Source organism: Sander lucioperca, chromosome 21 (assembly GCF_008315115.2).
Source record: "Sander lucioperca isolate FBNREF2018 chromosome 21, SLUC_FBN_1.2, whole genome shotgun sequence".
NCBI classification, from domain to species: Eukaryota; Metazoa; Chordata; class Actinopteri; order Perciformes; family Percidae; genus Sander; species Sander lucioperca.
In genome coordinates, this window is record NC_050193.1 from 27,604,386 (window position 1) to 27,625,104 (window position 20,719).

The window sequence follows — 20,719 nt, forward strand, 5'->3', positions numbered from 1 at the left end:
GCAGTATGTCCTGTATGTCCTTTACTAATACTTGGAACTTGGAATACGGGCAACACAGATTTAGATAATGAACAACTAAAAATGTTACACACTGGACCTTTAAGTTCAATAAGTAGTAATCGTGATTTGAATGTTGACTAAAATAATTGTGATTATGACTTTTTCCAAGATCAAGCAGCGGTGCAGCACATGGTTCAGGATTTGCTCGTCTGGCCAAGGGGGAGCAGAGGCTTTCTTGAGAAAAGTAGCAGGACTTTAGCTCTCCATACGCTTTATCTTCTACCTATCTCCCAAATTTTGTTTCTGTAGACTGAGCGATGTAAAACTGGCCAATAAATCGGTCACCTCATCCACCTGGGGGGAAAAAGCAAAAAAAAAAAAAAACATACAACAGTGTGTGTTATTGAAGTCTAAGTAAATGCATAAGAGTTCATCAATACATGCAAACCTAAAAAACATACATTTGAGTTTAGTTACACCATTCATCTTGTTTTTATGCATACGAATCTGAGTCATTCATTCAATAAGTAGATGATGAAGATGATGAATATTTTTATTTCGGTTAACAAACATGAAAGAAACAATTATTTCCCACAATTTGCCACCGTAGCTAACCGAAAAAGGAATAGGCTGAAGCCAAGGCTTTTTTTTTGCCTATCCTATAATCCCCATAGAATCACCCAGAAATCCTCCAAAACAAAATGAAACTAAATACTGGCGTACAATCCTAGTAATTTTACATTTTAATCAAATAACTTCATAACCCTTAATTATATTAGATTTTACGTTTTAAATAATGTACACATTTTCAACTCATCATTAAAGGACAATTCCGGCACAAAACCAACCTAGGGGTTAATAACAGATGTGTAGCCACTCTGTCGTTCTCTGGGACATGTTTTCATGCTAAATAAATGTGTTTGGAGCTTGAAACAAGCTAGCGCGGACCGCTGATTAGCTTACAACGCTAGTATTCGGGGCACAGGGAAAGTAAAAACAAATCGCTATTTATACCACTAAAAAGGCTCAAAATATCACCACACTTCAACGGTAGCATAATGAGGGTCCCTACATGTTAACAGAAGGGTTAGGGAACTTTGTAAGTAAGTAAGTGTACAGACAGTTTATTAAAAAGATAGTTTAGAAAGACAGTAGCTCCCAAGACGGCGGCCGCCTGTATACGAGAACACGACAGTCTTTCTAATCTATCTTTTTATCTTTTTCTTATTAACCCCTTGGTTAATTTTGTGCCAGAATTGTCCTTTAAATTCATTCCATAATTTAACCCCCAAAACTGAAACACATCTATATTTTACATTAAGGCTGTTTTATGCTTCTGCGTCAAAACGACGGTGTACCCACACAGACCCCTCTGCGTCGCCGCAAACCCCTCTCCGAGCCCTCCGCCGTAGCTCGACGTGCACCTCTAAAAATGTGTAACTTTGCGTCGAGGCGACGCAGACCACAAGGACTGTGATTGGTCAGCTGATCCTGTGTGTTGATAGTGGGTGTTTCCAGCAGCCTGCTGTGGGGAGTAGCAACATGCTAGTTCACTGACATCAGCTTTGCAAATAAACTCAGACATATTTTGGTTCCAATGACGGGGTTATCCGTTTGTAAAGGGTCTATATGTCAGGAACGTTTTGAAATTAGCACTTCGCCAGCAAGCAGTACTTTGTGGGCAGTTGTGCTAACATAACATAAACTGGCTGGCAGACACGTCGCAGATAACCTCAGACTTATTTCTGGTTACAGTAACTAGGTCAATGGATTTTACTGGGTCTATTTCTCGATACTTTTTTACAAAATCTAAGGAAAAGGCCAAACAAATAAGATTAATATTTTAGCACGACAGTCTGAGTTTGCCATTCAGAGTACCGTTTCGGTGGTGAGCGACACAGGCGACACCCCCTAGCGTTATGGCGGTGAAATGCACCGCGATGCAAAGCAACCCCAACGCAGCGACAGCGTAGCTACGGCGCGGAGTTGACGCAGAAGCATAAAACAGCCTTAAGTCCTCACTTTACCAGTTTCAAATCTATTAAGTATGTAGGTCTCACCTGCTCTTTGGTGCATGTGTGCTGCAGCTGGGTCGAAATGTGCTCCAGCCTCTCTTTCGCTTCACTCTGGCCCATTAAGTTCAGGTATTCCCTCAGCATTTGAATGATCTACGAAGGTGAAAGTCAGACATACAACTTTTCAGCAAAACTACCTATCTGAAAATGAAGAATGAAGCTGCCGAAACAATTGGGATCTATCCGAGGCCTAAAACCAGGCAAGTTAATGCATCGTCTACCTGTGTGACTTCCCCTCTCAGGGTTTCTAAGCTGCGTGAATCTCCCTCCTGCAGAATATTAAGCTTGGAGCGTGCTAGATGCAGAGGGGTCCTGCCTGCTCGGTCGAGGGCGTCCACACGGGCTCCTAAACAGACACCATAAGAACACAAATCTCTCAGTTACACATAGTAATCCACAAACTCTCAATTCTAATTGAATAATAATCACACTAGACTAAACCTGTCTGTTTATAATAAGGGTGTTTATAGTGTATATATATTACTATTATTCTAGTTTTTCTATTTCTTATGATACTTTTTTTTGTATATTTTTCCTATTTCTTTTTATTGTGTATTTGTCGTATTGTGATGTGTGTGAATTTCTCTGAGCTTCTGTAGCAAGGGAATTTCCCCAGTGTGGGATTTATAAAGTCTATCTAATCTCTTAAAGCAGTGATTCCCAACCGGGGGTACTATATCCACATATTAACAGGGTCCAACACTGTAACACCTGAACACTACACATCGCAGTCATATAAGAGTGTGTGAAAACTAGTCAGTAAGCGAGCTGTTGCTTGAGCACAGAAGTTTAAACAGGTATTCAAAAGTAGTGAATAAAAAGGTCAAATAATTAGCTAACAGTAACGTTGTTACATGTGCCTCTGGTGTGTGTGTGTGTGTGTGTGTGTGTGTGTCTTGTTTTCTCCCTCTCTCTCTCTCCCTCTCTCTCTCTGTCTGTCCCTCGTTCTGCCCTCCTCCCTCTGCCTGTTGCACACCTGAGTGTAATCAGTGCTCAGGTAGAGTGGGGGAGGTGATAAGAAGGCAGAGAGTGAAGGGACAGAGGTACAAGGAGAGCACACTAGTAAGGACTTTCCTCCTCACCTTTTTTCTCCACAAGCAGGTTTGTGTTTCCCAACCTCCGTGCAGAATTAGGTGCTGGAGTTTTGTGATTTTAGTTTATTGTGTTAGTTTGGGCAGGAGATTACCGGAAGTTCAGTTATTTGTCTCTTTTGTTTGTTCTAGGATTAGTTTACCATTCTTAGGTAGTTTAGGGGGCGACGCTGGGAGCGACGGCCCACTGCGAGGTTGGTCCAGCGTCTTCCCATCTTTCGTTCTTTTTGGCCGGGGTCTCCAGTCCCTTTTTGTTTCTCTTTGTTTGCTACTTTTGGGAAGATTTTTGCCTTATTTAATAAAGCTTGTTGGTTAATTGTTAACCTTGTGTCTGGCATCTCTTTTTTTTATATGTTGCATTCTCCAATCCCTTTTGAGCCTTGGTTTGATTCTTTAAGTGGAGGCCGTAACAACGTTAATGGATAAATGATTGAAACATTCAGCCTCGCCCCATATGTAGAAATAGCCCAGTACAGTAGGCTGGTGGTAGGATTGCTGACCAAACCAACCTAAATATTGACAGTTAAATTCTATGAGGAAAAATTGTATTGCATGATGTGGTACGGGAGTTCATCGGACAGGGCTGTGGGGGTACCTCAGACCAAAAAGGTTGGGAACCACAGTCTTAACCCTCCTGTTGTCCTCGGGTCAAATCTGACCCATTTTCAAAAAGTTTCTATATCAGAAATGTGTTGGTCGAACAAAATAACGTGGATGGTTCCATATGACGCTCTTCACAAGTTGAATAAAGTGGTCAGTTCACTACTTTCATTGAATTTGGGTGTTTAATTCAATTTTATAGCATGTAAAGAAAAACTGATAATAGAACGTTGAAAAACTTGGAAAAAAAATGTCAAAAAAGCACAGAAGAAAGTGACAAACATGGGAAAAGCATAAAAAAAATGTCAAAACCGCAGAAAAATATTGACAAACTTTGAAAAAAGTGACAAGGGTCAAAAGACGACTTAAACGCTGGAATTATTTTTACATTTTGACCCAGAAAAAACAAAGTTGCAGGTCGCCGGAAGACAACACGATGGTTAAAGGATCAAGCAAAATCACTCAAAACCTTTGTGGATATACTGTATCTTTGTATTTATTTGCCACAACCGCATTGCCATGGTTACAGAGTTTACATCAATTAAATTTGAAAGTGTAAGGTACAGGATAGCTACAGACATCCAAGTGGTTACAGTCCCACACCTGAACCACATTTGATGGAATGTCTTAAATCGAATTGAAATAATTTTAAATCGGCTTACGGTATGTTTGTTCTAAGCAGACATCTTTTGGTTGGAAATGTACAGACAACCCAAAAAAAAAGTTTTTGATTGGCTGACCGGTGTATAATCCAATTATATACTGAGACACCAAAAAAAATTGCATAACAGTCAGTGCTCATGTTTGTCTTCATCTACAAGAAACCAGGGCAAATTAACGTTAACGCATAACGCAAACTGAGTTACATGTATGCACACAGAGTTCAACACATCTACAGCGCTCTCACCTCCTCTCAGCAAAGTGGTGATTACAGGCACATGGTTGGTACAGGCCGCTGCAGAAACACAAGTAAAAATGGGCAAGTTGCAACACAAAATGCAAGAATAAACGTGTTTTAAACCACTTGTTGCATGCAAAACCATTGCGAAAACTTAAGTTTGCCTTTATGTCATTCTGCAGAATGGCTGTTCATGTTTAGCAGGTGTGAGCCTACAGCAGCTGCACAGTTGTGTGTCAGAGTGAAACCACAGTCATATGCATTACTGGCCACAGTGCTACAGGTTTTACGGGCCATGGGGATTGTTCTCTCTTACCCAGATGGAGGGGGGTATTCCCCAGACTGTCTCGCTGGTTGGGGTCAGCGCCGTGGCTCAGCAACAATTGCACTACAGACAAAAAAAAAAGACATTTAAAAAAGGATGACTTGAAACTGTCGCTGATTCTAAAATGCATCGTACACCAAAAGGAAGTGTATAAACAAATTCATGAATATCAGAAATACTTGCAGTATGGTGAACAAACTGAAACCATGGTACGTGACTCCAATAACACGGTCACAACGAGTTAATCACCAACCTACCAATGCTCTCATTGCCATTGCAGGAAGAGAAATGGAGGGCTGTCCTTCCCTTGTCATCTGCTGCACAGGGGTCTATGTCATCTTGCAGGAGCTTTCGAACTGGAAGAACACAATTGTATTAGCGAGACGCAGCCTTTTATCATCTTTCCCTCACACCACTTGTAAAGGCATTTTACTGCATCACCTTACTGCTGTTACCTGTGTCGATGTCATTGCTGTTTGCTGCTTCCCTCAGTCTTTTCACAGCTGTGGAGATAAGACATTCAGAGTGACAAATATGTAAATAATGCTGTCATTGATGCATGACATCAGAGCAACAAAGACTTCATTCACGTTACACTGGACATGGATTAGGAGAATCCGCCTAAGGCCAAAATTTAATACTTAACTTGTACATACATATCAACAAACTGATTACTTTTAGTACTTATTTTAACCCAAACAAAACCAAAATAAATGGGAGCAAGTTTCAGGATGTATTTCACAGAAAAAACAATTTACATCTCACCGTTTAACTTTTGTAAGAAATGTTTCACTGGATAGAATCTGCAGATCAACTTAAATGGCACTTCTTTCTTTTACATTATCTGTTAGAAGGAACTCCTGTGGTAATGTATTTATGTATATTATTTGTGCGTGCATGCATAAGAGTATGCATGTATATAAGCAAGTGTATGTTGTATGTGCAAGTCAAGTATTACATTTTGGCCTAGGTGATTTCACATAGTGGATAACATGTTATGCCTCAGATAATCAGAGATGAGACTAGATAGCTACTGATATTTTGGTCATTACATCATACTCTTACACATAGATTACTTACATGTTTTCTTCTGGTATGGTATAACACTGGTAATATAACTAAATTACCTTTACCTGTTTGGGTATATCTATATTACTCATACGTATATTTAAGTTACCATAACCCATCCGTCATTTGTATAAAATCCCCATACTCACAAACCTAGAAGTGTAAATATTATTAAACTCATTGACAATTTCACAGTTGTAAACACAAACATTCTAAATGGCGTTTGAAGTTTATTAACTGACAGGACGTTAACAAAGGGGCCAGGCTGTTGCTTAGCAATGGAATTCCATTGAATAGGTAGCTAGCCTATATCAATTGTAGCTAAACAAATGTAGCTAACAGCTAACGTTAGCTCTCTCCACACCACACGCACACACGCACATCTTGTTTAGTTTTCAAGTTACCAGAAAATGTTAAGTGTCCCTTACCATAAATGTCTTTACCCATTGGACCGAGGTTCCGGACAACTCTGTGGTGCCGCCTGGCCCTGCTCCCCGTCACCTTCCCCATCTTGCTCGCCACCCCACCGGTTCCACCAAGCTCACTTCGCCCCGGCTCCCATAACAAGTGCAGGTACCGGAGTTCTTTGTCGTTTCTCTGTCCGACTCGACCCAACACCACTTTGCCCTCGCCAGTCCCACTTATCCCGAACCCCACAGCAGCGGTACCCCCCGGGTCCATACCCCGCTGCTCTATGTCCAACACCTCCCGGGTTTCGTCTTCGGGTCCAGGCTCCACCATGTACTCCCCCTCCGAGCTGGAGCGGTCATTATCCGAGGCTGATGCAACGATTGGGCTCCACCCGTCCATGCTTTATCGTGACATATGTATGTTGTGTTTATACTACGTTCCGTACTACTACTACTACCGCCAAAGCAAAAAGGAAATGAAGTCGCCTTTAATGTTGGGCAGCTTTGAATATGACAGCTGCGCCGTCAGCGACGCCATGGGGCCATTGCACGGCACGTCAACACAGAAACTCCCCCCATTAAAGTCTTTGTATCCTGGGTAATTTGCAGTATTTTAACAGCAGAAGACACTTCCTTTACAGCACCAAAATGTCCACTATTTCACTTTTTCACTATCGGGTAAAAAGGTAGTAAAATGTACAGTCATTGTACAGTCAACAGCTCCCAGTGCAATGACGACCAATCAGATTCCATGTTGTTCATTAGCTCCTGTCCAATAGGAGCTACGCAACCGGGCAGCCAATCAAACAGTCCCCGTGCTGAACCAGTTCCTCCGCGCATGTGCACCGTGAAAAATCAACAATAGTCCACAAAACACAAGTATTTGAATTAAAAAACAGACTGTATTTCCTCTTTAATGTATGTTTCATCAGGTAACATCATGTAAAATGCATAATCATTTTGACACACCCACCCACCACCTATACAGCATATAATCTAGATTTCCATGATATAAAAATGACATATTATAATGTATATACATATTTCGTGAGGAATGACAATAAAGGAACATTCAAAGGACAAAGTGCCTCTCCAGTGATAAACAGTGGGTCCCCAACAGGTTGCATGATGATGATGATGATGATGAAGTCAGAGGGGCCGTGAGATAATTACTAAATGAGGAAATAATAGACAAAGTTATGCTTCTTCTTTTTTTTTTTAGACTTTCCAATAATCTTTGATTATTTCTTGTGAATTACTGGATAATTTTACTTCTTTGGACATTTAAACATTATCAAAATAAAGAAAGGAAAATAACTCTTTGGTTGAAAAAAAGTCAAGTGCCATTCATTGTCTGTGTAAGCAGCCGTGCAATGAATTCTGGTAGAGTCACGGTGACTTTCGAGTTGTCCGCTCCTCATTTGCATAAAGTTAAGGTCCAGGCTACTTTATGCAAATCAGGGGCGTCCAGCTTGACTCTCCGCTTCTCGAAAACTCAGAATTATTCTTTAAAGTGGCCGTTGTCAATCTAAAATGAAGACGGATTCATCAACTGCAGCTTTCTCGCATCAAATGTTTTCAGAAACACATTTCGGTGAACTATTTTCGCAAAATAAGCAAAGTTTGCAAACGAGCCGCCATTTTGGCCTGTTTTGAAATTCGGGAGCAGACAGCCCCACGAGTAAAGCAATCATCCAATCAGGTTCAGCCATCGTGGTTGTCGGAGGGTGTAGCCTGTTTTCTTTGCTCGTCATTGAAGAGAAATTGATAACTGCCCGTCGTAAGCCCATCGAGAGCCCATTCTGGAAAGCGGGGCGATCCCTACCGTCAAAAAAAACGCCACTGTGGACACGTACCATTAGACATTTACATCTGGTGACGAGGGTTTGTAAGGAGAAATTGTCTTACTTTTAGGTTATAGTATTCTGTCAAAATATTTGGTTTTGTGGAGGGAATCATGGGTGATGGAGGTAGCAAGTTTGAGGAACCTAAACAGCATCAAAGGCATGGCTTTAAAACGCTTGAGAAAAACAATCAGGAGTCAAGTTTCAGTCCTGAGGACTTGGAGGTTCCAGCTTGTGCCAGGCAGTTGGGGAATGCGGGGTCAGCCACGGATGTGCTTGCATCTTGCTCAGTAGGCATCAGTCCAGCGTCGTGAATGTGCTGCCACGGCTGTTTGCTGTGAGCGACACCCTGCTGCTCCAAGTATCCTTGCTGACAAAACAGCGGCGGCTTTCGGTGGGTAAGGGCTGAGCGGAAACATGATTCTAAAAAACATGAGAAAACACAGGAATGAGTCACACTAAAATCTGCTGTTCTATGATTTCCTATAATACTGTGTAATACAAGCTTGTTAGTCACAACTAATGTAGTCTCGCATTGCCAGACCTTCCTCCACAGCGCTGCAGAGGAGGGTCTGGCTAGTCCACACAGCATTCCTGGATGGGAGAAAAACATGCTCTGGTTTACTGGCATTTCTTTAAACCAATCACAATCGTCTTGGGTGGTGCTAAGCGCCGGACAGAGCCACGGTGCCTCTGCTAAATAGTCTCAGGAAGGAACTTGTTTTGGTGGAACGTGGACGTTCAAAAGTAGTTTTAGTCGTGCAACAGAAAACTCAGATTGGACAGATGCCAACACAAAGAAAGAGGAAGGGGACGGACATCCGGCCCGAAAAGAGTGACATCCGACGGAATTTACGGCGGCACCGGAGCAATCACGGAGGGGGAACGTCAAGGTAAAGACTATAACTAATGTACTGTATCTTGAATTTCTTGGTCCACTTTGTTGCTTGCCAGCAGTGTTGGGGAAGTTACTTTTAAAAAGTAGTGTTTGCTCGTTACTCGTTACTTCTTAAAAAAGTAATCCGTTACTTTACTTAGTTACCCCTTATGGAAAGTAACTTTATACTTCACTCGTTACTTTTACGTTACTTTTAAAAGCAGGCGTCTCTGTCAGAGACTGAAGTTAATTATACAAAAACTATCTTTGACCATAAAGCCAATCTCTGGTTTATCAGTGAAGTGTCTGAACTACCCTGCAGGCTGGATTCTCTCCTCACAGAGGGACGGCTGATTCATTATGAACGAGTCCAGCGCGGGTTGAATGCACATCAGCAGGTCATCGACGTTACACGGTGTTAGTGTATACTATGTAATGTCTGTATCGACTTGTACCGGTCGCACAGCCACGATGGTCCGTGCATTGTCGTAGACACATGCAGCCTCTTTTCTGGAAATCCTTGCATGTCCGTGTGACCGACACAAGTCCACAGCGGTCCGCTGCGTGTATGTATGAGGCCGTCTCCACTGCATCCATCTGTGAGGTTGTCAGCTTTGTGTCTGCCTGGCACAGAGTGCCGTCCAGCAAAAAGCCACGAAGCTTAAAACGCTCTCAAAAGTTAGCGATGGCTGCCTCTCACTTGCCGTGATTGATCTGCTACCAGCCTCTGTCACGTCCGTGTGGAGCTTGTGAGCGCGCAGCTGAGAAGGCAGCATCGCTGTCAAATCTGCCCCTGGGAAAAGTAACGTTGCGCCGAATTGAAAAAGGAACTACGTTTCGTTACAATTTTCAGTAGTAGCACACTCATAGTACACTACGTTTTACCCAAAAAAGTAGTTATGTTACCCAACGCTGCTTGGCAGCATCTTTCACAATAGATCAGGTGATCCAGCTATCCGCCGCAGAGTTGTGCAGCGCTGGGAGTGTCACAGAAATGGCCCATTTGTTTAATACATTTTTTTTTTTTTTATTAATACAGAAATTAGTGTGAAATTCATATTTTAAAAATAGTATTTGCAGCACAAAACACACAGCTTTACCCGCATAGAAGGCCCTGAGGTCAGTCTGGACACAGTGCTCCAGGAAGCGCCGCAAAGGCTGGATGTGAGATATGGGACTATCCCATTCAGCGAGGAAGTCCTCGACCATGTGATGAATTGCCTTGGGCCTCGGTAAAGCCCAGCCAGGGGGACGGAGCTTCATTTCTTCCTCTGGAGAAAACAAACAAAAGAACTTACATTAACCTTCAATCCGAGTTTGTTTTCCTGTCAAAACTGCAGTCATTTCACTCCTAAAAAGGTAAACAAATTTAATTGGGACAGCATTTCTACTCACCAGTAGGAAGTGTGTCATAGTAGTATAAAACAGGGTGCAGAAAGTTGGATTTCCATGCTTTGGTCCAGTCTCCTTCAGTCCTTTCCGGCCCCAGATAATCTATCTTCTTCTTCCCGTACTGCATGACTAGAACGATCAGTCCATGGTTTGAGACCTCGTGGCCCGAGAGATTGGAGAACTGAGGCAAGGCCTGGAGTGTAAACTCTTCCACATATTCACAGTGAGAGCTTCGAGTCAAGGAGAGAAGGAAGGAACAAAATATGATGAGCTTGAAAAAAGGGACTACACTGTACAGTACATTTGTTTACTGTGGAAAAGGTCAAGCAATGTAATTTCCAGCAAGATCATTTGGTGATTGCATGTCTATGGAGAGCAGCATTCTATGTAATCAGTATACACGGGGAGTGATACTTAACAGGATGAATAAATAACCAGTTGTTGCAATTCTAGTCTGGATCAACAGAAGTACATTCATTTAATAACTTCAAGCTAGCAAGCTTGACGCTGAATATGGCAAGTTTTGAAGAAACTCGTGCAACAAGGCAGGTCTGCTTGGTTCTTTCGGGGAATGATTGTAAAGAGTTACTAAGAATATGTTTACGGCGTTTCCTCTCTAACTGGGACGTTTTAGGGATTGCTGTGGACGAAGTTACACAGCGATACACTGGTAAGAGCCAATGAAGTTTAACCATGTATCAGCTGATTTAAATAGCTCACGTTACTGTATTGTGTAACAGGGTAACTTCATTTAATATTGTATGTGGCATTTTTTTTGGCGGGGTGCAAATGTTCTACCAAAACAAGTTCCTTCCTGAGGCTATTTTGCAGAGCCGCCGTCGCTGCGTCCAGAGCTCAGCGCCACCCAAGACGATTGTGATTGGTTTAAAGAAATGCAAAACATCCCAGAGTTTTTTTCTCCTATCCCAGAATGTACTGTATCTGTGGTGTAGCAGGACCTTCCTCCACAGCGCTGTGGAGATAGATCTGGCAATGTGAGACTATCGCAATTCATACATCATCTGTCGATTCAGGCATCATTAAGCCGCCTACACATGATCCGTGGTAGAACCGTGAGGTAGGGTCGTCTTCTGGAATTGGTTGCACCTTGAAAGGTTAGCGGCAACCAGGTCAAAGCTGAAATAACTTGAACTTTGAGCGTAGTGCTGCTCCTAGTCGGGCAGCACCATGGAACGGCCAGCGCAGAGCAGTTTTACAGCAGATCATGTGTAGGCGGCTTTAAGGTCAAGTTGATAAAAATATATTTCTCGAAAATTAAACACTTCAAAAGGTGATACTGGGGATTGATGCTCGCTAAGGATTTTGCTCCTTGGCATCCAGCCACTGCCCTCTCACATTAATTAAAAGAAGCCAGTTAAGGTGGTTTGGGCGTCTAATACCTCTTGGCCAGTGGCCAACTATTACTGGTGATATCAAAATAATATCTGCTTACCCTCGGAGAAGTATTACGTCCCCAAGCACCTCAAACATTTGGTATGGCCCAGAAGCCTCGCTGACCCGCTTCAGAATCCAGGACTGCAGCTGCGTTGTCAATAGTTTTGTCGATGGCCACGGGTTACTATGGTAACGTTGTTCAAGTACACGATGTACAGCACGCACTGTGGCAGAAAATCAATACAGTGTATTTAACCATAAATGATCGTCTCAAGCTCAGAATGCGAAACAGCAGCTCTAAGTTTGTTTTAAAATGTCACAAAATAACAAACACAGTTGGCCTTTCACCTGTGTACCGGAATCCATGGACGAAGCCGCCAGCAGATGAGCGGTAGTCTCTGGAGTGAGCAGCAGTTCCCAGCACAAACAAGCCAGGAGTGTTCTTCCCTTCATACCAGGCTGTCACCTCCGGCAACCGCCCTTTGGCATTGTCACTTTTCGGTGGGCAGGCAGAGCTAAGGAGATGGAACATTATATAAATAAAACAGCTTGGACTTTTTAAACATAGTAATATGATACAAGAGAGGGGCATTACATGATTGTATGTATGTTGACACAATACAATATAGCCTAACAGTGTGGTTCCAGAAGTAAAAATCCCATTGTTCTTTTGCGCAGAATCAAATGTTTTATGGTCATGATTCACCTCGTAGCTGGTTAGCCCAGTTACATGCTTAACATTTTTTATATATGCATTTTCTGAAACGTCAATGGAGATATTGAACGGGGAAATGTCACTTCCAGAACCAGAGCTGTTAAAAAAGTGGGCGGTCACTGTTGAGCTTTATAAGCCTACCATGTTTGGTAAGTCTATACCTGTCAAATACGCTGAAGTTGAATCGGAATCCAAGGCATCGAATCACTCGGTCGTAGGGCTTCCGCAAAGAGAAGTTGTCGATGTAATATCCTGGCAGTTCTTCTCCTGTCACATCAGAGCTGTTCTTCTGGTTCTGGTGTTGTAAGAACTTCTTTAAAGTCACGTACAACTGTCCCTTCTTCTCTTTCTTCTTTTCACCTGACCTCGTCCTGCCTTGCTCCTTTCGTTGAGCGATAACTATTTTATCCAGGTGTGCCTCCAACAACCCATCAAGGGACTTGAGCTGATATGTGTCTATGAGCTCATTATTCACAGCTCTGAAAAACAAATAAGTAGGTCACTTGTGGTAAATTGTAAAAGAGATAAAAGTAATGGACAAACAGTTAGCTTAAAGTAATGCATAAACTGTTGAAATAGTTAACTAAAAGTAATATATAAACAGTTAGCTTAAAGTAATGCATACAATGTTGAAATAGTTAGCTAAAAGTAATAAACAGTTAGCTTAAAGTAATGCATAAACTGTTGAAATAGTTAACTAAAAGTAATATATAAACAGTTAGCTTAAAGTAATGCATAAACTGTTGAAATAGTTAGCTAAAATTAATCGATAAACGTTTCAAGAGTTAGCTTAAAGTAATGGATAAACGTTCAAAGAGTTAGCTAAAAGTAATGCATACACAGTTGAAATAGTTAGCTGAAAAAGTAACGGATTTCAAATAATTAGCTAAAAGTAATGGCTAAATGGTTAAAATATCCATCCTCTGCCACACAGACATGACCAAAACGACCTTAACACTGACAATTCAATTGTATGCTAAGAATATTGTAAATATCCACTGTGGGGGCTACATCTGGTTTGGAACCACCGATGTACAAGTAAAGCAAAATCACAAAGACCAAAAAGATAAGGGAAGAAATGACCAAATATTTAGCGCTACCTGAGATCTCCAACATAATGTGTTTGCCAAGCGAGTCGAACAGGGCTGGAACTGATCATGTGCACATGACTTGCTCTTCCCAAGATGCTCTGGGCTGTTTCAAAAGCTGAGTTCCCCTTGCCCAGAATCAGTACGGACTGGTCCTTGTAGTCCTCAGGATTAGTGGAGATGGACTCATAGCCTTCAACCAGGTCAGAACCGACAAACTCTACCTTGTGAGGAACCCACAAACCTGTGGCTACCAGAAGGATGCTGAGGGAGAGAGGACAGAAGTACAACACAATGCAATCCAAAATGCAAACAAAAGTTACATTTTCATTTCAGATTTAGGCTACAGCTACACTACTACGCTTTGGTTTAAAAACGAACATCTTCCTTTACGTTTGCGCCTCACTTCAATACTACTCCAGAGTTTCCGAGCCCCTAAAACGGAGAAATTTGCAAACACTGCTGCCCCAGTTTTGGTTTGAAAACCCTGGGGTTGCTTTGTAGTCTGGACTGGCACAAACCTTTGGAAACGACTTGTAGTCACGTGTTACTTTCAGTATCAGTTCTGCCTCGTTGTCGGTCCAAACAAAGAAGAATAAATCCCTTGTCTTATTTTTTTCCATTGTTGCTCTTCCTACATAGTCTGCATCTTCTGCAACTAAAAGCAACTACCACGGCAACTACCACCAACCGGGCGGATTATACATGCTGCTTGGAGATTAGTTCGGCTCCTGGAGCTAAAACTCTGGAGATCGTTTTTTGGCTACAAACGACCCTTAAAAACCAAAAGGTAGGCGGCTGGGTTAGCTCAGTCGGTAGAGCAGGCGCACATATATGGAGGTGTATGCCTCAACGCAGAAGGTCCAGGGTTCGAGTCTGACCTGTGACGATTTCCTGCATGTCTTCCCCCCTCTCTCTCCCCTTTCACATCTAGCTGTTCATTCCATTAAAAAAAAAAAACAACCAAAAGGTAGTAGTGTAATTGTAGGTGTTGGTACGCGATCTGTGCTGCCTGTACGATCCGACATGCGCAAGATGTTTGCGAATGCGCAGATGATAATCCTATTACAACACTGCACGATCCGTTCCACGCTTGTGCACCTTTGCACCGCGGGGATTTCATGGGGAGTGTGGAGGAAACTGAAGGTTTGCAGTGACAGAAAGACTCAGACTTCATTCCACATGTAACCAAAATGGTGTATGTTCATGTAACATGTAACAACTCCTTATTATTTTGGATTGGCAACCACGTAAAAACCCCGTAATGCATAGCATAAGCTACATTTAAAAACATCACGACATCCCACAAAAATGTCACAAAAATAACAATGTGGCCAAGGCGTAGTACACGGACGTCGATATGCAGTTTTGGATCAGTGACAATAAGTACTTAATTTAAATATCTTTATAAAACAGACCCGCCGTGAACTGCATAATGAATAACATCAAATGTAGCCTACGAAAATATGGCGCCAGTTGTGCCGCCTGGCCGTCATGTGTGATACAAATAGTGTAGTGAAACCGTCACGTTTTCTACTACGTATTTATGCGCATATCGGATCGTGCAGGCAGCCAGATTGCGTACCCACAGTAGCCTCAGTGAAGCAAACTACCTGCATGTGTAGTCCGACACATGTTGATCAGTCAGGATGTATCTTCTGCCAGTGGCTGACTGCTCTGCCCTGATCCTTCCGATGTCCACACCATACCGGACCTTCAGCCCGAGCTCTTTCACAAACGTGGATAGATAGAGCGGGAAGGCATCAGCTGGTGGGTAAAACTCACTGCTCACTCTCTTGAGCAGCAGGTCAGGTTTGTCGCTCAGCAGTGAGTTCCAATCATGGCGCAGGTTGAATTCTCGGTTCTGCCTTCCTGTGTGGATCTTGTTAATACTAATGAGCTTCCTGTGCCTGGGATACCTTGACACACAAAACAGAGCAGAGAAGGCATGTGTCAAAGGTGATTCAGGAGGGTAGACAGGTACAGTTGTCTCATTTCATATACTGTAGTCTGAATTAATGTAAGTACGTTTCCAGGATAAAGCTGACAGCGCAGTGTCAGGCTTTGCCCCTCACCCTCAACTCTCTGTGTTTTGCCTTTCTGAAAATCCCATCGCTATGGGAAACGACTAGCAAGCTACACACTAAAAATGGCAAGTTTTGAAGAAAATTTGGATCGTGCAATAAGGCATGCCTGCTTGGCTCTTTCATTGAATGATTGTGAAGATTTCGAAAGAATGTTTCTGGCATTTAGAAAGCACAACAGAGGATGTACTTCCTGTGGCAGCTGAAGAAATTCAACCTGCAAAAGACAATGATGGTGCACTTCTACACAGCCATCATTGAGTCCATCCTCACATCCTCCATCACCATCTGGTACGCTGCTGCCACAGCCAAGGACAAGGGCAGGCTGCAGCGTGTCATTCAGTCAGCAGAGAAGGTGATTGGCTGCAATCTGCCGCGGCATCAGGACCTATACGCCACCAGGACTCTGAAGCGTGCTGGAAAGATTGTGGCTGACCCCTCCTACCCCGGCCACAAACTCTTTGAGCCACTCCCCTCTGGCAGGAGGCTGAGGTCCATCAGGACCAAAACCTCACGCCACATAAACAGTTTTTTCCCCTCCGCCACTAGCCTTATTAACAAGGCCCGGTAACCCCCCTGACTCTCTCCACACCCCACCTCTGGCTCCTCATGCCACTGTACCTACTCTGCTGTAGTGTTCCTTTTTACTACTTTTTAACTTATTTTATTATTTATTTTACATTTATTTTTTATCTTTATTAATACATACTGTGTGTATATGTTTATACTTATATTGTTTATATTCTTTTTATTCTTCTTATATTTAGAGAATGTGTGACATGCACCAACAACACCATGACAAATTCCTTGTATGTGCAAAAAACGTACTTGGCAATAAAGTTTTTTCTGATTCTGATTCTGATTTAATTTCTAACTGGGACGTTTTGGGACTGATTGGTGGGATTGCTGTGGACGAAGTACAAACGGAGATACACTGGTAAGCGCAAATGACGGTTAACCATGTATCAGCTAATTTAAATATCTCACGTTACTGTATTGTGTCAACAGTTAACTTCATTTAATATTGTATGTGGCGTTTTCTTTTGCGGGGTGCAAATGTTCCACCAGAACAAGTTTCTTCCTGAGACTATTTTGCAGAGCCGCCGTCGCCCAAGACGATTGTGATTGGTTAAAGAAATGCAAACAACCCAGAGCTTTTTGTTTCTCCTATCCCAGAATGCATCTGTGATGTAGCCAGACCTTACTTCACTGCGCTGTGGAGATAGAGCAGGAAATGTGAGACTATTACCATATGACATGCTTTCATAAAGTTTCCTACTTGTTAAAGAAGCTGCCCGGTCCTGAGTTCCTCTCCAAGATGATGTAGTCTCTTTTAGCCTTAGAGAGGAAATATCCCATCTGCAGTCCTGCAGGCCCGGCTCCGAGCACGCAGTAATCATAGTGGCGGGTGCCATTGCGGGGGTGGTATTCAGAAGAGCATTTGACACAGCCAACCAAGATGAAGAGGATAAAACAAGGAAGGTTCGAATCCATAACCTGTTGGACAGAACATGAGGCAACGTGGTCATTTTTAGAGCTGCAAAGATTAATCGATTAGTTGTCAACTACTAAATTAACTATTCTGATAATCAATTAATCTGGTTGAGTCAAAAAGCATTCTGATTGCAGCTTGTTAAATGTGAATATTGTTCTAGTTTCTTCTCTCCTCTGTGACAGTAAACTGAATATTTTTGAGTTGTGGACAAAACAAGACATTTGAGGACGTCATCTTGGGCTTTTGGGAAACACTGATCCCCATTTTTCATCCTCCAGAGGCATGCTCCATTTACAGCAGCTATATGCACTTTTTTTTCAAGCCATTTGATAATAGTATACCTAAAAATCTACCTAAACATCATTTGGGAAAGACATGATGGTTACCAAGGGAAAAAAATCATCCTGAAGAGCCCAACTAATATTGGGGATGACTAATTCTACCTTCTGCCAACTAAAAAGAGGCAAAAATTGTCTGATGTTACTATGTTTAAGTTTCATAACTTAAAAGGTAGGAATTTGGCATAAAACAGCTTTACTAATCCTAAAACGAAGGTGATATTTCCCAGTAACAGAACTTTTGCTTCACTGATTTGCCGGTCCAGTCAGAGAGACTGAGGGGAAATGACGCTTAAAAATTCAGGGCTTTTTAGAAAACATTGGGGGCGCTGAAGCAAAAAAAAAATCGCAAATAACTTCAGACTTATCACCCCCTAGCGTTATGGTGGTGAAAAGCCACCCCGACGCAGAACTCCGAAAGGGTCACGACCAGGGTCCAAAACTAACTTTTTCGTCCACCAGCCAAAAGGCTAGTGAATGTTTAAATTTGACCAGCCACTCAATAGGAAACCATTGTTTCTTTGGCTGGTGAGTGAAGCAAATCTAGCAGCCACTTGCATATTTTACCAGCATTTGGCTGATAGATTGGTGCCAATTTTGGACCCTGGTCACGATGCCGTAGGCGCGATGGCGTAGCTACAGCGTGGAGTTGACGCAGAAGCATAAAAAAATGAATACAAATGCACCTTTTTATTCTTTTTTTTGACGCTTTTTCTGACATTTATATCCCTTTCTTCCTTTCTTTCTTCTACGTTTTTGATGCTTTTGTTACCCAACCACCAAACACCACTAAAACCAAGTTATTACCACTAGGTTTACACTTATTTTTCATGGACAATAATCCTAATTTGTAGGAAATTATACCTAATTTTTGAGTTAAAAAAGCAGAAATTATATTAGAGGAACGTATGTTCTTCAAAGAGTCAACGTTTAGTCAGAATACAGTTTTGAAACCATTTCAATTTTTTTGAAATGCTAAAACTTGAATAAAACATCCAAAATTCAATAAAAGTAGTGATCATGAATTGTACCTGCAAAGAGCATTGTATGGAATCCATCTAATTTTTGGGTAATTTTTATAAAAAAACAAAAACATATTTCTGATTTTGAAATTTTGAAAACGGGTCAAATTGGACCCGAGGACAACCTGAGGGTTGAGACTTGGAAACGTCTGGCAAAAATTAAATCCACATATGCATTTGAATGGATCTGGAACCTACCATTGGGACCATTGTGGTGAAAATAATTCTATATTAATTCAGTCATATTTAAAAAATCATAGAGAGTTGTTCGTATTTTTTTTTTAATATCCTATGATTTTACTACTTGTATCATTTACTTCATTTCTAGCCTGCATGGGGAAGGGGGCCATGATTAGGCAACTGGCAACATCGACTACATTTGTGGCTCGCTACTCTGGAACATATACAAATTCAGCTTAACATTATTATGGCGTTAAACTAGTTATAGACATGTTGCCAATCCGCTTATTTAGCGATCTGAAATAGAAATAGATGCAAACGTGCTAAGAAGCAGCGGTAGGCGCAGGGAAAGAATCCCCCGGCTCTCCACGAACTCTCCAGCCGAGGATGCAGTACTCTCCTGGGGATGCGGCGGCTGCCATCGCCCGCTGAACCAGATGTGAGGTCCGGCCAATGCTAACTGCATTACAATACAGCAACATGTAAACATACGTTACCTTTTTATATTAGTCGATCCCTCGAGCGCAACATCTGTAGTTTAGCATGTAGGCTATCGAGACTGCTACATGATTACGCTTTTGCATCTTAAAGCGCATTTCACTAGTAGGCTAGAACCCACCCACTTCCCCCTGGATAACTCACACCAACGGAGAGCTGCTTGCATAAGGGGGCGTGATTATAAAATATAGAATAGAATAGAATAGAATAGAATAGAACAAAGCCTAGTATCTGACCAGTTGTGATGAGTTATGTGTATAAACAATAGACTGTTAATATTAATATACAGTCTATGGTATAAACCAGTGGTGTAAAGTACATTTACTCAAGTACTGTACACAATTTTGAGGTACTTTACTTGAGTATTTCCATTTTATGTTACCTTATACTTATATTTTACATTTCAGAGATAAATGAAGTTACTTGTTACTTACAAACAAAATATTATCAGCAAATGAGATATGATATATTATAGATAAAGAATTAGGGGGTTAGGGTTTTTAAGAATTTTCCCCACCTTTACCAGCTGCAACCTTGAAATCATACGTGCTTTGATCTATCAAATTATAGATTACAATTCAGTAATTTGACATAAATTATTCGGAAATGGCCATCTGCCATTCTGCATAAAGTAAGTAAGTCTAGAAGTAGAATAAAGAGTACTTTTACTTTTGGTGCTTTAAGTAGCCTATATTTTGATGCTTAAGTAATACTTTACTTACTTTTGAGTGCAGGACTTTTACTTGTATCAGAGTATTTCTACTCTGTGGTATTACTACTTTTACTTAAAGTGCTCATATTCTGCTTTTTGGCTTTTTCCCTTTCCTTTATTGTGTTATATATCTTTTTTTGTGCACGTTATAGGTTTAGAAAGTGAAAAAGCCCAAAGTCCACCCCAAAGGGACTTACCATCTCCAACAGAAAACACTGTTCACAAACTGCTCCAAACAGCTCTATTGTAGTCCAGCCTTTACTTCAGAGACAAACGTGGTCACTTTGGAACACACGTTATAATGCTCACCTAGCTGCTAGCATGGCACGCCCTCATACTCTGCTTCTGACTGGCTAGTAGTCCTTACCTAGGTACTGTCAGGGCACGCCCTCATACTCTGCTTCTGACTGGCTAGTAGTCCTTACCTAGGTACTGTCAGGGCACGCCCTCATACTCTGCTTCTGACTGGCTAGTAGTCCTTACCTAGGTACTGTCAGGGCACGCCCTCATACTCTGCTCCTGACTGGCTAGTAGTCCTTACCTGCACATGAGAGACTCCCAACAAAGATGTTACAGCAGTGAGATGTCTTATCTGGAGCTAAAACAGAGAGC

General features: G+C 41.9%; 2 protein-coding genes across 3 annotated transcripts; both read right to left on the reverse strand.

Moving 5' to 3' along the window:
• Positions 1–277: 277 nt before the first annotated feature.
• On the reverse strand, positions 278–7,184 carry ankrd54 (ankyrin repeat domain 54). The gene is made up of 8 exons (XM_031321011.2): positions 6,486–7,184; positions 5,445–5,492; positions 5,247–5,345; positions 4,981–5,052; positions 4,674–4,721; positions 2,297–2,421; positions 2,061–2,168; positions 278–354 (listed from the first exon to the last, which is right to left on the reverse strand). The coding sequence occupies exons 1-8, from the start codon at positions 6,865–6,867 to the stop codon at positions 280–282; spliced, it is 957 nt and encodes a 318-aa protein (XP_031176871.1). The 5' UTR covers positions 6,868–7,184; the 3' UTR covers positions 278–279.
• Positions 7,185–7,349: 165 nt separating this feature from the next.
• On the reverse strand, positions 7,350–19,537 carry foxred2 (FAD-dependent oxidoreductase domain containing 2). Of its 2 annotated transcripts, XR_004896202.1 has the most exons (11): positions 19,395–19,537; positions 17,142–17,359; positions 15,392–15,697; positions 13,791–14,042; positions 12,852–13,169; positions 12,324–12,490; positions 12,034–12,199; positions 10,584–10,810; positions 10,289–10,459; positions 8,311–8,734; positions 7,350–8,263 (listed from the first exon to the last, which is right to left on the reverse strand). XR_004896202.1 is itself a non-coding variant. In XM_031320977.2 (10 exons), the coding sequence occupies exons 2-10, from the start codon at positions 17,354–17,356 to the stop codon at positions 8,502–8,504; spliced, it is 2,055 nt and encodes a 684-aa protein (XP_031176837.1). In that variant the 5' UTR covers positions 17,357–17,359; positions 19,395–19,537; the 3' UTR covers positions 7,350–8,501. The 2 variants fall into 2 exon arrangements, 1 of the variants encoding a protein (XP_031176837.1); XM_031320977.2 differs by having other exon boundaries at positions 7,350–8,734.
• Positions 19,538–20,719: the final 1,182 nt, after the last annotated feature.

Coding starts and splice junctions, on each gene's coding strand:
- ankrd54 (XM_031321011.2), bottom strand. CDS start 6,867: ATGGACGGGTGGAGCCCAATCGTTGCATCAGCCTCGGATAATGACCGC. Junction 5,346..5,444: donor CAGCAATGACATCGACACAG/GTAACAGCAGTA, acceptor GTGTTCTTCCAG/TTCGAAAGCTCCTGCAAGAT. Junction 5,053..5,246: donor CAATGGCAATGAGAGCATTG/GTAGGTTGGTGA, acceptor TTTTGTCTGTAG/TGCAATTGTTGCTGAGCCAC.
- foxred2 (XM_031320977.2), bottom strand. CDS start 17,356: ATGGATTCGAACCTTCCTTGTTTTATCCTCTTCATCTTGGTTGGCTGT. Junction 13,170..13,790: donor CATTATGTTGGAGATCTCAG/GTAGCGCTAAAT, acceptor TTTGTTTTTCAG/AGCTGTGAATAATGAGCTCA. Junction 10,811..12,033: donor GACGTAATACTTCTCCGAGG/GTAAGCAGATAT, acceptor CTTGACTCGAAG/CTCTCACTGTGAATATGTGG.